Source organism: Vitis riparia, chromosome 1, assembly GCF_004353265.1.
Source record: "Vitis riparia cultivar Riparia Gloire de Montpellier isolate 1030 chromosome 1, EGFV_Vit.rip_1.0, whole genome shotgun sequence".
In the NCBI taxonomy this organism is placed as follows: Eukaryota; Viridiplantae; Streptophyta; class Magnoliopsida; order Vitales; family Vitaceae; genus Vitis; species Vitis riparia.
In genome coordinates, this window is record NC_048431.1 from 7,626,330 (window position 1) to 7,645,490 (window position 19,161).

A 19,161-nucleotide genomic window follows, 5' to 3' on the forward strand; every position below is an offset into this window, starting at 1 on the left:
TTTTTATTTTCATATTTTGTTATATTTTCCTTATTTATGCATATTTGATATATGAGACAATTTTTGAAAATATATTCAAATTTAGAGAAAATAATTAAAAAGTGGGTTTTCGATTTTCTTATGGAAACTAAATTTTCTTGAGAATGAGTTTCCAAAATAAATATTTGTTTAAATTGGAAGTGTGCTAGAGTTAAAGGAGTTTTTATATGACAAGATTTTTGGAAATATATTTAGAGAATCTAGTATCTTTTTCAAAATATTTTTAGAAGAACATTTTTCCAAATTTCTTAAATTTGAGATCTTCAACAATTTAAATTTTTAATTAAAAAAATTCTCTCATTTAAAATTTAAAATTTTACATCTTTATGTCATTTAACATCACATTTTTCGAGATCAATTGAGAGACACCCTAAATGTCACTTAATTGTATTTGATATATAGTCTCCTGACTCATTTGCAAGTCAAAATTTTCTTCAACTCATTATTGCAATTGTTTTGCAGTGCAAGTTGGATTTTCTTGATCCATACATGTTTTCTTTCTCATGTCGTGGATTTTATTTTAAAGTTCAATAGTGAAAACTCATAATATTCGATTTCAACAAACAGACGAACATATTAAACCTGGACATTATGTTTGTATTACGCAGTGTCATCAGTTCCGGAGCAAGGAATTAAGCATCGGACCCATCAGTGCACACTCAAGAGAGCATTCATCTGTTGATGTACTCTGTAGCAATTGAATTTCTATGGGTGATTCAAGTATTTGGCACAAGTTCTCCAATCTCAATTTTTGTTGTTGAAGAGCTCAAATCTCCCATCTAACCAAAAATCCCTTTTCGCAATTGCAAATGCAGAAATTCAGATCATATGAAAGGGCCTTTCTTGTTTTTTTTTTTTTTTTAATGCTCCATATGTAACTGGATTACTAAAAAAGATATAGGAAAGAGGGGTTTGGAGGCACTGGCCCTGAATTGTTGATGAGATAATTAAGTTGCTTTTCAGCTCACTTGTGTGATACTTCATGGATACATCACTTCATCATTTCTCGACATCATTCTCTGCGGAAGCTGTGTCCCCTCCCCATTTTCTTATTCTGTCTCCTGACACGGAGGCCTGCATTTGACACCATGTATATCATCTCAACCACTTAGTGTATGCATGAGACTACTTCAAAAAGGTGAGGGATGTTACCTCTTTGTTCCAGTCGGTTCTGTAAATAATTATAAAGAGGATACAAGTTTGTATCATTGTCCCTGACAGCATTCCACTCCAAATTCCCTGAATATGATCAACAACCATAAGTTATGTATTTCTATTGAAAATTTGAAATAGAAATCCCCTTCTAGGGCACATGCATCAAGAGAGAGTGAGTTTTCTTAACATACCTCAACACCTAAGCCGAGCTTCAAACCCAGTACTAGACCTAAAGGAATCCCAAATATGTAGTTGCACCCAATATTCACATAAGCTACCAACGTTTGCCATCCTGCTCCAACAGCCACCCCTACATAAATATAATCACCACTGGTCAGTCTTTTGCCTTGCCTCTATCTCAGAAATAAAAACTTTAAAGCAAAAAAATTGAAACAGACAAAATGATTTTGATGCAGAAAAATCCCTTTGTTGATAGCTTCAATATTAATCTATGAATTAAGAGTGTTATATAAGACAGCTACAAGAATAGTAGAAATAAGGACAAGTCTGAAGGGAAAATAAATAAATACCGGATAGAACAGGTTGAACATTGTTGACAACGCTGATGGCTAGCAAAGGCGTGAGCTTATAAACAAGCTCTTTCACTAGGGCATCTGTTGAAAACCAGGAAGGATACTGCTTTGCGAAGATGATCGGAATGAGTGCGAGGACGAAAGCAGTAGATAATGATGTTATTATAGCAACTACTATTGAAAATTTTGTGCTTCTTGGATGACTTGCCCCCAGTTCATTTGACACCCGTACGCTGCACATATCTCAAATTCTGGTCAGAATTATTTTCCCTTCAATACATATATACAAAAATGGATAGAGTAATTGTGTTTTCTGCAACAGACCTTATACCAGCGTTGAAGCCAAGAAAAACCATCAATGCCCAGGCCAATATGTTCATGCTGTGGTTAGCACAAAGCAAGAAAGAAGTATAACACTATCAATCAATCATTCTAGTGATACTATTAAGTTGACAATAGAGTCATCTCTTAATGCAACAAATCAAATTTTCAAAATTTATGGCTAGTTTATCCTTCGTGCTGAATCATCTATTAGCCCCGTCTTGTCAACCTGCAGGTGTCTAATGGTTCAGGGAGAGGTTTCTACTTCCTAAGTGATATCTTTCTCATCCATAACTATCAGTCAGCAAATGATTTTGACTCAGCATAGCTTATAGAACACATGAGAAATTAAGGTAGATCTTAAATATAACATATGGTGGCCAAAAGTTTCATACCAACAAATTAAGAAAAACCAAACAAAACTTTGTTGCCAATTGTTTTCAAAGTGAGGGTGGGACTTGGAAGAAATCTGGAAAAAACAATTTCATTAAAGTAAAAGATTTGCTGAAACTCAGGTGGGAATTGTTTTCCGGCCTGTGGCCTGATGGCTAAGTGGGTGGTTAAGCGTCTACAAGGTCAACATCTTATTGTCTGCAGGCACTGGACAACAATTGATAATTTACCAAAACTTGGAACTATTTATTTGAAAACGAAAATACGGGAAATAAATGATGCTGACCAGCAGTAGACAGTGTACTGTATGACACTGAGAAATGATCATTCATGGCCACAAATCTATGACCAACAACCCCGTGACGCTATATTAAATGGACTGCAATTACAGCCATAGATGAAGGTCTCCATTGTGGTTGAAGGGCTCTAGCTAGCATTTAATTGTTCTTAGTGAACATATAATATTTCATAGAGATTTGAAATGAACTTACCATACGGACATCGCATCCACAGAAACTTCTTCGTTCGTTTTTACGTACCCCGCGAAGATAATCAATATCGCCAAATACCACACTTCTAAACTGCAGAAAGTTTTTAATTTAAATACGGATAAAAACAGAAAAAATATATTTTTTAAAGTATAAAAAATTATTAATTAAAAATTCCTTCAAATTTGAGATGATGTTTAGAAATCCCACCTGAGCATTACGGCGGATGTAATGGATAACTTGAGAAATTCCCATAGATTGTGAAAGGCCTCCCAAGAGAGGCCAGACCACGCACGGCCACAGCTTCCACTCAGAATATACAGGAGCTGAGCCACAACAATGAACCACCAGGATACATTGAGCACCACGGCTGCACCCACCAGACCCCAACCCAGCTTCAGCATCAACAACCAGCTAAACACTGTGTGGAGTATTAGAGCCACAGCTGATATGTAACACATGACCATCATCTTCCTCTGAGACTGCAGGAACTTGGAGATGGGATAGTTCAAGGCGTAAGCAAAGAGCTGGGGAAGCATCCACGGCGCAAAGTCCCCTGCTGCCTTCGCTATCTCATCGGACTCACCCAGGAATTTCAGCAGTTGCTCTGCAAAGATGTAAAGGAAACACAGGACTAGGGATGTGGCAAGAAGGATAATCCACGATCTCTGCAGGTACACTCCAAGCATATCCACCCTCCCGGCTCCAAAAGCTTGGCCACAAAGAGTCTCCACCGCACTCCCCATGCCATACTGTTGGAATCAGGCATAAAATAACAACGGATTTCAGAAAGGATTAATCAACTATTGAAATAGACACAACATTTGTAGATAGTACCAGTATGCCGGAGGAGAACCCTGCAATGACCAAGTTCTCGTACGCGAAGGCAGCAAGGTCCAAGACACCAACCTGGCCGGCAAAGACCTGAGTAATGGCGCCAAGGGAGTACTGGCATAGATATAACAAGATGGTTGGGCCGGCAAGACGCCAGAGCTTCTTTGATTCAATCAAGAATTTCTTGACGAAATCCTCAACTCCGTTAATGGGGTCAATGTCATTGTCGTAATTGGTTCCTTGCTCTGGGGTTGGGCCCTCCTGATCTCCCGTAGAGAGAAGTGGTCGTTCACCACTATCCATGGTGAACCTCTAGAGGGAAAACTTTCTATCGTATAATCTTGGTCATTGTCTGATATTTATACACTCCACCATCCAGAGTACTGCGTTTACCGGCATGCTTCAATGAGCAAGAGCAAGAGCAAATTTAATTTTAAGGTAAGAGTCAATGGACTACGCACAAGTGCACAACAACTGAATGAGCCCAATGGTCAAGACCTCTCAGTCACAAAACGCTGATTCTTTTATATCCAATTAATGTCTTTACCATCAAAATAGAAGATACAAACCAAACCCGCAAGGGATTTTGATAGAAGTACGGTCCTTATAAAAATAATTTTTTAAAATAAAGTACATTGAAAAATATTACCGGCAATTTGCGCCAATGTGACAGAGATCATGGTTGAAAAGTTATTACACTGCTTTGGAAGGTCCTTTTTAGAAAAAAAAAAAAATAAATAAATGAGGCAAAAATTAATTTTTATAAAACCTAGAAGCCACCTTATAACAAAATTTTAACTTTTTATATTTAAATTTACAATTAAAATAAAATTTGTGAAAGTTATTTCTTCAAGAGACAATTTTAAATATGATAAAAACATTTTTTTTTTTATGGAAAGTGTTTTTTCAAAACATACCTCTAATAAAAATTTAATTTATTTATTTTAATGTATGATTTAAATGAAAATGATGAAAGTTATTTATTCGAAAGATAACTTTTAATGGAACAAAAATATTTTTTATAAAAGATTGAAGGGGTTTTTCAAAAAACACTTTTAATAAAAATTCAATTTTTTATTTTATTATATGACTAAACTAAAAATGAAAATCGTAAAAGTTGTCTTTTCAAGAAACTAACTTAGAATCAATGTTTTCAGAATACAGTTCATTGGTCGAACCGACGGTCAAATCACGGTTGAACCGGTGACGTCATAAATATACAATTTATAAATTATTAAAATTTAAAATAATTATAAAAATAAAAATAATAATTTATATATTATTTAAAAATTAGAAAATTAATTTCAAATTATAAATTAAAATTAAAATCATAATTTTAATTTAAAATTTAAAATTTAAAATTTTAATATTTATTTTTAAATAAAAAACTTATTTTAAAATAAAAAATTTATTTAAAATTATAATGTTTTTAATTTTACCATTAAATCATATTTCATACCATCTATGTAAACCCATATAAAAGACATTAAATCATATCTCATACCATCCATATAAAAGACATTTTTTACTTTATCAATTTGAGCTCACAATCCATATAAAAACATTGTAATGTTGATGTGAAGACTAATAAATAAACAAAAAAAGAAAAAAATTATAAAAATGGAATATTAAACATAATATCATAATAATAATAATAATAAAAGTCATTAAAATTATGAAGGCGCACAGTGCACACAGTTGGGTTTTTCCAAGGGGTGCTTTAACCGTCAAGGAGGGCAGGTTTGCGGCACTAGGAGGGGCCTTTGCAGCGGGGGTGGAAGAAGAGGGGGGAGGGATGGTTGCAACGGGTTTGAGGGGGCCAGGGGTTTGGGGCACCGGGAAGGGGCTTTGCAGCGGGGGGATGATTACATCGGTGTAATGGCTGAGAAGACCATCGGTGGGAGCTAGCGTCGGTGTTGCGACACGTTGAGGACGACAGCTTCTTCACCTTTGGTGCAAATGGAGGAGGGATGAAGGTGTTTTTATAGGCTCCAAAATGGCATTGTTTTGATACTATAAAAAAAATAAAAATAATTAATTGAACCATCTGGTTCAAATGGGACCGATCAATTCATAAGTTGGACTGTTGGTTCAACCGGTCTGATTTCAGTTCAACCTATTTTCGGCTCAATTAACTGGGCCAAAACTGTGACAGACCAGTCTAATCCAATTTTTAAAACCATGCTTAGAATATTGACAAAATTTACTTTTCATGGAAAGTGTTTTTTTAAAAGATAATTTTTAATAAAAATTCAATTTTTTTTTCAATATATGAGTGAAATGAAAATTGTAAAAGTTGTCTCATTATCATGGAAAAACTGGTAGAAAACTTCCAATGTGATAAAAATGGGTAGAAAATGAACTACAATTTTTTTATTTTTTTATTGGAAGGTGATTTTTCAAAAGATACTTTTATTAAAAATTCAATTATTTTTTCACCAATGTGAATGAAATTTATGAAAATCACCTCTTAGTTGATTTTTCAAAAGATATTTTAGTAAAAATTCAATTGTTTTTTTTCAATATAAGACTTAAATGAAAATACAATTTTTAATATGGCACAATTGTCATAGATTTCTTAATAATTCTACTACCACCTCTTTTTAAGGATTTATTTTATTTTTTTTTCAATTTGGTGTAGAAGTTAAAAAAACCCAACCCATATGAGAGGATGAGCCTCAGTGATTTACAGTTCCTGCAGCTTGGGCCTAGGAGAGACGGGGGACTTAAGAATATGAAATCACCGCATAAAATAAAGTATAATCGATGTTTTGAGACTTTCAAATGGGAATATAAGTAATTTTTTCAATACAATTCGCTGCTCTCCGCATAGAAATATAATTAAGTTTTGTAGCAATAAATCGAGACGCTACTTGAGTGGGAAAACTTTATGGGAAGAAGTCCCTGGTTGCAAAGCTCATATATTTGGCAATTAATAATGGAACTGTTGCGGCAGTTTCAGCCTGCAGACTCTACAGTCTCCATTGTAGTAGAATGGTTAGATGGGACTAGCGGGATCGTGGGACTCGTGCCCAGCTACCCCGGCTTGAAGGAAAATTTTCAAAACCGATAAAATGGACAGGCTCATAATTGAGAGATGACAAATGGGTTTCCATGAATATGCATCAATTACATTGCAAGTTGAGTGGGTTAAGGGTGAAGCTTCAATGGGAAAAATATATATATATATTTAAAAATATTTGGACTCATATGTTATTATTTATTCTTTTATTTTTTTATTTTATGAGTGAAGGAAACATTTACGAGCAGCATGTGGGTGCATGCATTAGGAGCATCATTAATGCTAAAAGACAGGGTCTGAGCCATTAACGTTGGCAGAAGATTGGTTTGACAAATGAATTTCGTGGTTCCTGTAAGAGTTGCTGTTACATCTTCTCTGCTTTTAGGAGCTACCAGTCCTCCCATCTTCTCTGCTTTTGGCTTTCTTTAGAATGGCGGTTAGCCATACAGAAAACAGACCCAGTTCGGAGCCGACAGTTTTTTCCCCATTTTATGGGGATTTGGGATAGGACTCTCACCCCATTCTCCCGTGGGGAGACTGCAAAGTAGGGCTTGAAACCATAAGCCCAGCTCGGCCCTTATTAATTATTTCTGGAAAAATTTATATATTGTCTTTTATATATAAATAAAATTATAAACATATAATTACTACTTTTTACATTTTGAATACATTCCAACAAAGAATTAGATAGTGTGAGATTCAAAGAATCATAGAAAGAGAGAAGAAAATTTAAAGTTTCTTATTCTAACACATTGAAAAATAAGTACCATGCAACCAGTGTTTAAATAGGTTAAATAAAAAAAAATATTAATTTACCTTTATTATTAAAAATAAATGACTTTAATATTCTCATGAACTTATAATGTAGTTGTAAGTAAAAATTAAAATATCGATTTTTATGGGTATATCGATAACTTGATTTCACGGATATTTTGACACAAAATATTGGAGGTTGAAAATTAAACAAAATTCATAAAAATATTAGAAAAAATTATAAGAAATGATAAATAAAAAGTAATATTCATATTCAATTTTTTTTTTTTTTTAAAAAAAACAATATATGTATAGTATATTTTGTGACATTTTGTAATAATGTATAGAATTTTAAAACACACTAAATTTAAAATTATAATATAATTAATTTGGAATAATTTTTTTATTTAAAAATATTGATAATTTATCCATAGATTTATAAATGTATAAACTTGCATGTGCAAGTATAGCAAAGATAAAGCGTTGGTCTAATGGTTGTAGCCAACCAAACTCACACTTATGCTCTTAAGTTCGATGTTTGGTATTGTGGTAGATGTTATAATACGATACTCAGTTTTTATAAAAGATCGAGAAATAATAGTCTATTTTTTATAGTTCAATGATACATGTAGTTTCAATAAGGAGGTAGGCAATATGAAGAAAATTTTTAAATTCAGTGATAGACTTGTAATCTTTAGGATCACTACTTCGGTCAACATTAAAAAATGTATGTAACTTCAATGTAGAAGTAGATGGAAGTAAAAAAATTTGAAATAGAGTGTCCTAAATATATTACATAATATGAAGAATAACAACCCAATGAACTAGAGTAGGAGAAATAACAAACTAACTAACAATATGAATAACATAAGCAATGTTTGGACATACAATTGTAAGATAGACCAAGTTTTCCTTTTATGTATTTATTTTTCTTAGCTTTCATCCCCGTTACCATAATATGTCTAGAGTTTCTCATTATAACATTGTAAAGAATAGAAAGACAAAAATAGAGTTTAAATAGGTTAAATAAAAATGAAAAGGATTAATTTACCCTTACTCCTAAAAAGAAAAATAATAAATCTAATATAGAAAATAAATAATTCTAAAAAATATCTCAATATAAAATATATTTTCAAGTTTTACAAATTATTGTTGAATTTAATAAAATTATATATATTATTTTTGTTTTTTAAGTTTTTTTTTAATATTTTTATGAGTTTTGATCAAATTCATGTTACCGACATTTTTTGTAAAAAATTTCATCCATATTTTTCAATATATATATAATACAACTATCAATATTTTCATAAAAATCAATATTTTTACCTTTTTTAGGTGTGGTAACTTTATGATTGTTGTTATTAGTTGGCTAGAAAGAAATGATTCTAATTCTTCTCGGTTAAAAGGTAGATATTAATTATTATTTTCATATACTAAAAGGTGTATTCTTTACATGTTTAGATTCTTTTGTATGATTAAATATGGGTAAATTTTTTTGGTGGTATAGACACATTTTGGAATAGTAAATTAAATTATTGCTCTCTTTGAAAAACCAATTATATGAGAGGATATGATTAGCCAAAAAGAAGTTGGGATTTTTCTTTGTGATAATGAAAAATATTAAGGGTAAGCTCTCTCACAATGGTCATTGTCACATATCTAGAGTGTTAGATCTTTACGCTTCATCTGGTATCTCAATTTGTCAGTCTTGCTTAACTCGTCCAACTTTGTACATTTGGTATGCCTGCGATTGGCCCACTACCTCTTTCTTCTCTCCGTGTCCTTCAAGTTGGAAAGCTTTATGGTTAACAATTATCTTGCTTAGTCTTTGTCGACTGAAGCCCAATTGATGTACCCTTTGATAAGCAAGAGAGACATGTGTGGCATACACAACTGGGACGTAATAGGGACAACATTGAAGAGAAGTTGGGTCATGACCCATAAGTTATTAGTATCATTTCTTATATATTCTTTTGTTTTCTAGTGGGTGAACTTCTCTTGCAAAGCAATATCAAGATAACTAATATTAAGGGAAAAATGCTAAGGTTAGTTTTTATTCAATAAAAGATTCAAATTATTGAATATTCTGATCTAAATATAAATAATGAAACCTAAAAATAAAGTATTTAACTAATATTTCTTTTTGCTAAATAATAAAAACCTATTAGAGCATTTTAAAACAACAGTATTTTAAAAATTAATACCATTGTTTGATTGTTGTTATTGAAAAATAATTTTTAAAAATAAAGTAATAAGTTTAATAATTTTTAGAAATAATATTAGCAGTTATTGATTTTAAATTCTTATTATTTATTTATTTATTTTAAATAAAGCAATTAGGCTTTTATAAGATGTTAATATCCATATTTTTATAATATTTATAAAAAAAATAATTTATCATTTTATTGAAATATTACTATTCATATTTTTATTAAAAATGATTTATTTTTAATTACAATATTATTTTTATTTTTAAGGAGATTTGAATTAAATTTATTTTATATTATATAAATTAAATTTGCAATTTATTCTTTGCAAAATCAAAATAAAAAGTATTTTTAAAAACAATTTATCCAAAAAAATAGTTGTTCGTCTTTTTTATTTTTTGAGAAGTGTTTTTAAAATAACTTGCAAAAATCAACGTACCTAAGATGTCCAAATATAGAAATAAATGAAAAATGAACTAGATGTCCGTTCTCACTTTTCGTTACCAAATATACCCTTAAATCCAAAACTTTACTAAGAATAAAACAAACATAAGGTGCATATGATCTTAGAATCACGACAGCAGTTGGATTCAGCCGCTGGGTGTTAAATAAGGGAGGATTGAAAACTAGGGCCCGAGCCTAGCCTAATCTAAGCGTGCTGGTAGGCTGATCTTCGTCCATGCATCTATAAGCCAGGCCTGGGTCCAGTATATTGATCTATAATATGTCAAGTATACTTCAGGAATCAGGACCCACTAGATAAGGCACCAGCACGTAAAACGTAAACATCCATTACAGAGAGAGACTAATGGGCTTGCTCTTATTTGAATATCCATCACTTTGATAAGCCCTCTTTGTATTTTTGTTTTGTTTTGCCCTGCCTCATTTTGGTACTTTTGGGACCAGCTTGTAAACATTCCAAAATGGGCAACCTATTTTGGAATTATACAACTTTTTTTTTTTTCAAATAGTAAGTGAAGATTTTAATTTTATTATTGACAGGGATTGTAGGCATCCACCCTTGATTCTCTGACCCTTGAGTTTTGAAGTTTAATTTCTAAGGGCATCTAAGTACATGCATAATTTTTTATTTTTAAAATTTTGTAGACAAGTTTTAAAACCGTAAATACCCATTGAACCCAAAATAAGTGTACAATATCTATAAGATCAAATGACATCGGAGTTGATCCGTTCTTTTTCACAAATAAACTACCAATGTTAATATGGAATACAATCGGATCACTAAAAACCTAGATTACAAAAACACAACTCAAATTGGAAGAGAGTATTTGAAAATTGGACAAGAGAATATATGGATTAATTGGTTTTTGGATCCTTGAAATGTTGATGACAACATTGTTCTCAGGAATTTTAGAATTCTCAACGTGGCTTCCAAGCAGTCTATTCATTTCTCAACATCATTCTCTGTGGAAGCTGCACCCCCTCCCCATTTTCTTATTCTGTCTCCAACCATGGAAACCTGCATTTAATTCCATATCAGGATGACCAATTTGCATGTGCATGAAAATACTGCTGTCTTACAAACTTCCAAAAGATTGAGGCTTGGATGTACTGTGCAAGTTACCTCTCTATTCCAGTTGGTTCTGTAAATCATTCCAAACAGGATACAAGTTTGTACCACAGTCCCTGACAGCATTCCACACCAGATTCCCTGAAAATTATCAACAATAATAAGCTTCGGAAGTTTAAACGAACTTAAAAATTCTTAAAAAACATCCTAAAACTATTTTTAAAAACTACTTTTCAAGATTTTAGGCATGTCAAGGGACTAAGGGAGTGGGTTACCTTGACACCGAAGTGGAGAACATAACCCAATATTAGACCCAAAGGCACCCCAAACACATAGTAGCATCCAATATTCACATACGCTACAAAAGCTTGCCATCCTGCTCCGATTGCCACCCCTACATAATCAGATAGGAACATCCTATGATCAATATATATATTGCCTTGCCTCTATTAATATTCAAGTAAAAGTTCAAAGCAAAAAAGAAATGGAAACAAATATAAATTCATATTTAAAAAAAAAAAAAAGCAGAAATAAACAAAAGCAACCACTATGGCAAAATGGACAAAATACCGGAGAGAACAGGCTGAACGTTGTTGATTACAATGCAAACAGCAAGCAAAGGCGTGAGCGCATATACTTGCTGCTTCACCTCAGGATTGCTGGAAAACAAGGCTGGGTACTGCCTTCTCCCCAAAACTAGAATGAGTGAGAGGACGAGAGATATAAAGAATGAAGATATCACGACAACCAGTATTGCAAATTTTGCAGTTCTCGGGTGACCTGCCCCTAGTTCATTTGACACCCTTACGCTGCATTCACATACATAATTCAAATATGCTGTTAGGATACCTTTTCCTTTTTTCCTTTCCAAATATAAGGCGAAGGTGTGTTTCTGGCTCTGCAACAAACCTTATGGCTGCATTGCATCCAAGAGCTACCATTGTTGTCCAGCTCAATACGCTCAAGCTGTAATTTTTCAATAAACAAAATCACAAGTAATATATTAATTAAAAATCCGTTTGATAATTATTTTAAAAAGTGTTTTTAATATTTTATCACTTAAAATTTGTTATCATTAAAATATTAAAAATATTATACGCATTTTAAATTCTATTTGTAATAATAAATTTTATGTAAATTCTGTCTATCAATTATTTTAAAGTTTGTTGACCCTGCAATCTGTATGACAATTTGAAACTAAGAAGTTTGATTGACTAATTATCTCATCTCTTATATTATCTTAAATCATATCTAGTTAGATCCATCTAAATGTTGCTTAAATGGAAGCGGAATTGGAATTGTTAGAAGAAAATAATATGTGGCTGATATTTGGTAAAAGTTGGAAAAAATAAAATCAACGTAGACCCAAAGGTGGGTGGGACTGGTGGTTCCTTTGCAGCGCTGTGCAGATGTAGATGGGCGCCAACTTGACCATTTGGTGATCGTAAAGAGGAAACGGTCAAAAGACACTGTTTTCAGCACGTGGGAGGTGTGGACGTACGGCACAATATTGATATGGACTTGACCCCATAAAAATAAAATTTTGAACTGCCCTAGACTTTCTAATATTGTCCTGTAGGAAAAATAATCCTATGAAATAATCTGCCCAAAATTCTGCTAATCAAATAATGGAAACAATTATTTATGAGCAGCTTAGGGTTTAAGAGAGCTCACCATATGGACAAAGCATCCACAGAGACTTCTGCATTCTTTAAATACCCGGCAAAAAGAGTTAGTGCCATGAAATACCACACTTCTAAACTGCATTTAAAAGCAAAAGAATTGATTAAATTGCATACAAAGCAGCATATGAAGAGACAGATTAGATTACGTTATTAAGAAAATCAACACTTTTTTTTCTCTTTCCTTTTTGTGATGATTTAAGTATCAATTATAATGCTGTATTTCAAAAGATTAAAGAATAATTATGTAAGATAAAGGTAAACTACAAATATTTTTTTATATTTAAGTATGTGTTTTTCAAAATTCAATGTTTTTCATTATTTTATTTAAAAATTAAGGTTATGCATAAAAATGAAAATATCGATAATTACAAATATATTTGTATTTCGAGATATATCGATGAATATTTTAACATAAAATATAGGTGACGTAAAAATTAATATATATATATATATAATTGTCATATTTTATAATTATATCCTTTGTATCTATAAAAAAAATATAAATTTTATAAATATATATTTATTATTAAATTGCATTATAAATTATTTTATAATATAATATGTCTAAGAGAGAGAGGCGGATGTGCTTGTTAAGTAAATAAAGAGTAAAACTGGTGTGAAGTGTATAGAAATCTCACCAGAGCATTACCCCGGATGCGAGGGATAATCTTACAAATGCCCAAAGATTCTGAAAGGCCTTCCAGGAGAACCCAGACCATGCCTGACCGCAGCTTCCACTAAGAACATACAGCAACAGAGCCACAACTATGAACCACCAGGAAGCGTTGAGCACCACTGCTGCGCCCACCAGACCCCACCCCAGCTTCAGCATCAACAGCCAACTAAACAGTGTGTGGAGAATTAGAGCCACAAACGATATCCATGCCATCATCATTATCTTCCTCTGAGACTGCAGGAACTTAATTATAGGAAAGTACGTTGCATAAGCAAACAGCTGCGGAATCATCCACCGCGCAAAAATCCCTGCTGCTTTTGAGATCGCCTCTGTCTGACCTATAAGTTTCAGTATTTGCCCCGCAAAGATGTAGAGGAAGCTCAGTAGTAGTAAGGATGTTGTAATAAGGATAACCCATGACCTCTGCAAGTAGATTCCCAGCATATCTGGCCGTCGAGCACCGAAGGCTTGACCACACAGCGTCTCCAGCGCACTCCCCATGCCAAACTGTTTGATTTTAAGTTCATTAATTCCAAACAATTTTATCCATTTTTGGAATATAATAATACATAATATTCAGCAAATACTTCGTGTGAAAAATAAATAATTCAACAGCGTTAAATTGAGAAGAGATTCGGCTGCAAGTACTACCAGTATGCCAGAAGAGAAACCACCAATTACTGAGTTCTCGATAGCGAAGGCAGCCAGGTCTAGAGCACTAAGGTGGCCGGCAAAGACTTGAGTGACCGCGCCAAGGGAGTAACGGCACAGAGATGAGAAAATGGCCGGGCCAGCAAGACGCCAGAGCTTCTTTGATTCCACAAAGAACTCTCTGAAGAAATCCCCAACTCCGTTAATCGGATCAATATCGTTTCCGTAATTGGCATTGTGGGATGAAAATAGAGAAGTGTTTGCTAGTATTGGATTGTGGGGTTGCCCTGGGGTTTGGTCCTCATCTCTGGTAGAGAGCAGTGGCTGCTCACTATTTTCCATGGTACACAGAGACTGAAACTTGGGTCCTTAAAATTTGTGTTTCCACGGCCTTCATGTACTCTTTTTGCCCGGCTTAAGCCTTGCTGCCAGCGCCTGCCCGAAGATGCATAACCACCACTATCTATTGATCCAACAATTACTATTAATTTGTCTCATATTTGACTAGATAATTCTCCAATGTCAATGTCAAATTTAGAAATATTTGCTTTTGTGGATAGGCATCCTTACAAATTCACTACTTTCATGGGCACATATGGTAGACTTTTTGAGCGAATTTTCCAATTTTCAAATTTTCTAAAATGACGCAAAAAGTGGTTAAGTGAAGGATCGTAAAGTCGCACCCCTACCAACATCCGGCTCCACCCAGATAAAAACAAGAAATGCGTTCAACTACCAAGGCTTAACCAAATTTTCCAACTACGTAAGTACAAAGAATTGCGGTGAACTACCACAATTTGAAGGGGAAATTCAAGAAAATTACTTGAAAAATAATAATATGATGATACCTCCATTGCCCAAAAACATTATCCGCCATTAAAATTCTATTGGTTCACATGCAGTTGATAGATCTATCAAAATCAGGTGTGAGTTGTCTAGTTGTTGTAAAAAATTCCTCATATATTCTTTCATATATTTCTGTACAGAGATGAGTATGGTTATATACCAATACAAAGAGAAAAAATTAGAAGCTAAATTAGACTATACACAAATCATGCCTATTATAATAGTTGACCCTTAACAGATGAGATTCTAACAAATCTGGCCTATAATTTTTCCAATCATTGACATCTTACGCCAACACTCCCCCTCAAGTTTATGCATATATATCTTTCATGTGCAACTTGTCAAGTGAGCTGTAGAAGACTTTGCCGGAAATAGCCTTTGTAAGAATGTTTGCCAATTGATCTTCAGACCGAACAAATGGAAATCGAATTATCTTTTCCTCGAGATTCTATTTGATGAAATTTTTATCTACTTCCACATGTGTAGTACGGTCATGTTGGACTGTATTATGAGCAATATCAATGGCTGCTTTGTTGTCACAAAATAGGTCCATTTCGAAACTAGGAGCAAAGCCAATCTTAGTTAGCAACCTTTTAAGCCAAATGAGTTCACAGATGCCCTTGACCATTCCTCTGAACTCAGCTTCAACACTAGACAATGCTACCACTTTTTGCTTCTTGCTTCTCCATGTAACAAGATTTCCTCCTACGAAAGTAAAGTAGCCTGATGTGGATTTCCTGTCAAAGATATTTCCTACCCAATCTCCATCTGTATAACCCTCAATGTTTAGATGATTATTTTTTTAGAACATAAGCCCTTTTCCAGGAGAGGACTTTAGGTAGCGAAGAATCCGAATTACTGCATCCATATGATCTTCACTAGGACAATGCATAAATTGACTCACTATGCTTACAACATAGGCTATATCTGGGCGAGTATGAGATAAATAAATTAGCTTACCCACTAATATTTTATATCTCTCTTTATTTGTTGGCACATGATCTGAATACTCTCCAAGTTTATGATTCTGAACAATTGGGGTCTTAGCTAGTTTACAGTCTAGTAGTCCCACTTCAGACAATAGATCTAACACATATTTCCTTTGAGAAAGAAATATACCTTGCTTTGATCTGGTTACCTCAATTCCCAAAAAATATTTGAGTCCTCCAAGGTTCTTCATTTCAAATTCAGTTGCCAATTGTCCTTGAAGTCTAGAGATTTCTTCGATGTTATCTCATGTAATGATCATGTCATCTACATATATAATTAGAATTGTTACCTTTCCTAGTCGGTGTTTCAAGAATAGAGTATGATCTGAATTGCTTTGGGTAAAACCATACTTTCTCATAGCTAAGTTAAACCGACCAAACCATGCACGGGGTGATTGTTTTAGTCCGTACAGTGCATTTTGTAACTTACACACGACCTCAGTCTTTAAAGATGTCATGTATCCTGGTGGAATATCCATGTAAACTTCCTCCTTTAAATCACCATGAAGAAATGCATTCTTTACGTCAAACTGATGTAACGACCAGTTCAAATTTGCTGTAAGAGATAATAAGACTCTGACCGTTTTCAGCTTTGCCACAGGTGAGAAGGTTTCTTGGTAGTCTATGCCATATTTTTGTGTATATCCCTTTGCCACAAGCCTTGCCTTGTACCATTCAATGGATCCATCTGCCTTGTGTTTAATGGAGAAAACCCATCTACACCCCACGGTCTTCTTTCCTTTCGGTAATGGAACAAGAGCCCATGTCTTACTCTTCTCTAGAGCTTCCATTTCTGTCGATTTGATAAGGCTTCTTGTACTGTGCTGGGAACATGGTATAAGGACAACCTATGCACAAACTCCTTGAGTGGTTTTGGTAATCCCTGAGTAGACACATAATTAGCAATCGGGTATATTAATCTTCTTTCCTCAAAATCTGGAGAATACCGATGTGAAGGCTTGCCACAATTGTGTCTGAAATGTAAAGTATAACCAATAGAATTATCCAAGTCATTAATAGGTGTGATGAGAGATCTTACCTCAGGAGTATTCTCAAGAGAAGGGGCTTCGGGTACTGAGGAGTGGGGTTCTTCATTTTCAGGTTCAGATGACTCAGATGCAGCTTCTTGAATGATATCATGATTATCTCTCCTTTCTTCACTAGCCACTGCCTCATTACCATCACTCATCTGTACCGGGTTGTCTTCAAAGCGTTGCCAAGTCCACCAATTCAGCTATTCATCTCGTATCTCCCCCTGAAGAGATGAAGTGGATACCGATGAAAAGAAGAAAGTTTCTGATTCTAAGAAAGTCACATCCATAGTGACGTAGGTGCGCTTAGTGGCAGGGTGGTAGCAACGATATCCCTTTTGGTGTGTAGCATACCCCACAAAGATACACCGAACAGCACATGGATCAAGCTTGGTTCGTTGATTTTTATGGAGATGGACGAAAGCAACACAACCAAAGATTCGTGGTGGAAGTAGCAAGACAGTAGGCAAGGAAATATGTTCAAAAAGAACCTGCAATGATGTCTTGAACTGCAGCACTTTTGAAGGCATACAATTTAATAGATATACTGTCATGGCAATAGCATCATCCCAATATCTACTCAGCACATGTGCCCCAAGCAAGAGAGCACGGGTTGTTTTTAGGATAAGTCGATTCTTCCTTTCGGCAACCCCATTTGTTGGGGTGTTTGAGCACATGACGTTTCGTGAAGGAGGCCATAGGTCACAAAGTAATCCTGAAATTTCTTATTGACATATTCACCACCATTGTCAGAGTGAAGGATCTGAATTTTAGTTGAAAATTGAGTTTGAATCATTGTATGAAAAGATTGAAACACACTAAACACATCATCCTTATGTTTCAACAGATATAGCCAAGTCATACGAGTACAATCATCGATAAATATCACAAACCAGCAAATGCCAGAAGATGTGGTAATTGGAGAGGCTCCCCAAACATATTAATGAATTAAAGTAAAAGGAATATCACTTTTATTCAAACTTGTGGAATAAGAAACACGGTGACTTTTGGCTAGAATGCAAGTATCACATTTAAAGTCAGAGTCAGGTGACTTGGAAAATAAATCTGGAAACAAGTATTTCATATAGCTAAATGACGGATGCCCCAAGCGTCGATGCCATAGCCAAATATGTCTCTCATTAATGCTTGCGTGGTGCATATGATGAGCCTGACCAGAGTTGAAGTCATCCATATAATATAACCCCCCCTTCTTAGTACCACGCCCAATGATCCCCTTGGTGAGAATATCCTAAAGAAAACAAAATGTAGGATACATTAGTGTAACACAATTTAGTTCCTCAGTAACTTGTCCTACAGACATCAATTTATTTGAGAGGGATGGAACTAATAAAGTATTAGATAAAGAAAGAGATGGTGATATGGCAACAATTCTAGCCCTTGTAACTGGATATGTAACCCCATTAGCATTCGCAATATCAGTTCGCCTTGGTTGGGTAACTTCAATAAAATCATCTGAATTGAATGTCATATGATCCGTGGCCCCGGAGTCAATTATCCAGCCATTGTCACCATTCTGGATAGAACTTAGTAGAGCATAACCATAGTTACCTTGATCATTGAGATGAGTTTCATCACTCGAAGACTCTATTTGTGAGGTAAACGATAACTGAGGTGTTGTAATTACCAGGGCAGCCCGACCAAGCCCTTCATTAGAGGTAACATCACGATTTTTTCGGGCCTTGTACTCATTCCACCAGTCTGGGTACCCATGTAACTTGAAATAGGTTTCACAGGTATGTTTCATGCTCCCACAATGAGTATAACCTCCTCCTTCTGATTGGGTCTTGGCTCTGGCATTGGTATTTAGTTTTCCAGCACCTGTAGAGCCATTTTTGGATAACTGCAGAAATGGTGGTTGTTATTGTCCTATCTTGACTCCTTTTGATGCCATAACAACTCCAATTGTGTCTGTACTTGTGAGCATCACGGCCTGCCGGATCTCCTCTCGTCGAACATGAGCATAGGCCTGTTCTATGGTAGGAAAAG

General features: G+C 34.4%; 2 protein-coding genes across 2 annotated transcripts; both read right to left on the minus strand.

The window, feature by feature from the left end:
- Positions 1-572: 572 nt before the first annotated feature.
- LOC117910822 (protein DETOXIFICATION 30-like) lies at positions 573-4,221 on the minus strand. The gene is made up of 8 exons (XM_034824992.1): positions 3,767-4,221; positions 3,140-3,681; positions 2,933-3,022; positions 2,052-2,108; positions 1,725-1,960; positions 1,386-1,504; positions 1,192-1,278; positions 573-1,113 (listed from the first exon to the last, which is right to left on the minus strand). The coding sequence occupies exons 1-8, from the start codon at positions 4,064-4,066 to the stop codon at positions 1,039-1,041; spliced, it is 1,506 nt and encodes a 501-aa protein (XP_034680883.1). The 5' UTR covers positions 4,067-4,221; the 3' UTR covers positions 573-1,038.
- A 6,636-nt stretch (positions 4,222-10,857) lies between these two features.
- LOC117911759 (protein DETOXIFICATION 29-like) lies at positions 10,858-14,734 on the minus strand. Its single transcript, XM_034826187.1, has 8 exons — positions 14,289-14,734; positions 13,600-14,144; positions 12,951-13,037; positions 12,186-12,242; positions 11,847-12,085; positions 11,552-11,670; positions 11,331-11,417; positions 10,858-11,225 (listed from the first exon to the last, which is right to left on the minus strand). The coding sequence occupies exons 1-8, from the start codon at positions 14,628-14,630 to the stop codon at positions 11,151-11,153; spliced, it is 1,551 nt and encodes a 516-aa protein (XP_034682078.1). The 5' UTR covers positions 14,631-14,734; the 3' UTR covers positions 10,858-11,150.
- Positions 14,735-19,161: the final 4,427 nt, after the last annotated feature.

Excerpts from the sequence above, each read along its gene's own strand:
- LOC117911759 (XM_034826187.1), bottom strand. The coding sequence starts at position 14,630 with ATGGAAAATAGTGAGCAGCCACTGCTCTCTACCAGAGATGAGGACCAA. Across the intron at positions 12,243-12,950 it reads GTGGATGCTTTGTCCATATG|CTTGAGCGTATTGAGCTGGA; the intron begins GTGAGCTCTCTT and ends GAAAAATTACAG. Across the intron at positions 11,671-11,846 it reads CGTTCAGCCTGTTCTCTCCG|GGGTGGCAATCGGAGCAGGA; the intron begins GTATTTTGTCCA and ends CTGATTATGTAG.
- LOC117910822 (XM_034824992.1), bottom strand. The coding sequence starts at position 4,066 with ATGGATAGTGGTGAACGACCACTTCTCTCTACGGGAGATCAGGAGGGC. Across the intron at positions 1,505-1,724 it reads TGTTCAACCTGTTCTATCCG|GGGTGGCTGTTGGAGCAGGA; the intron begins GTATTTATTTAT and ends ATATTTATGTAG. Across the intron at positions 1,114-1,191 it reads GAACCGACTGGAACAAAGAG|GCCTCCGTGTCAGGAGACAG; the intron begins GTAACATCCCTC and ends TGTCAAATGCAG.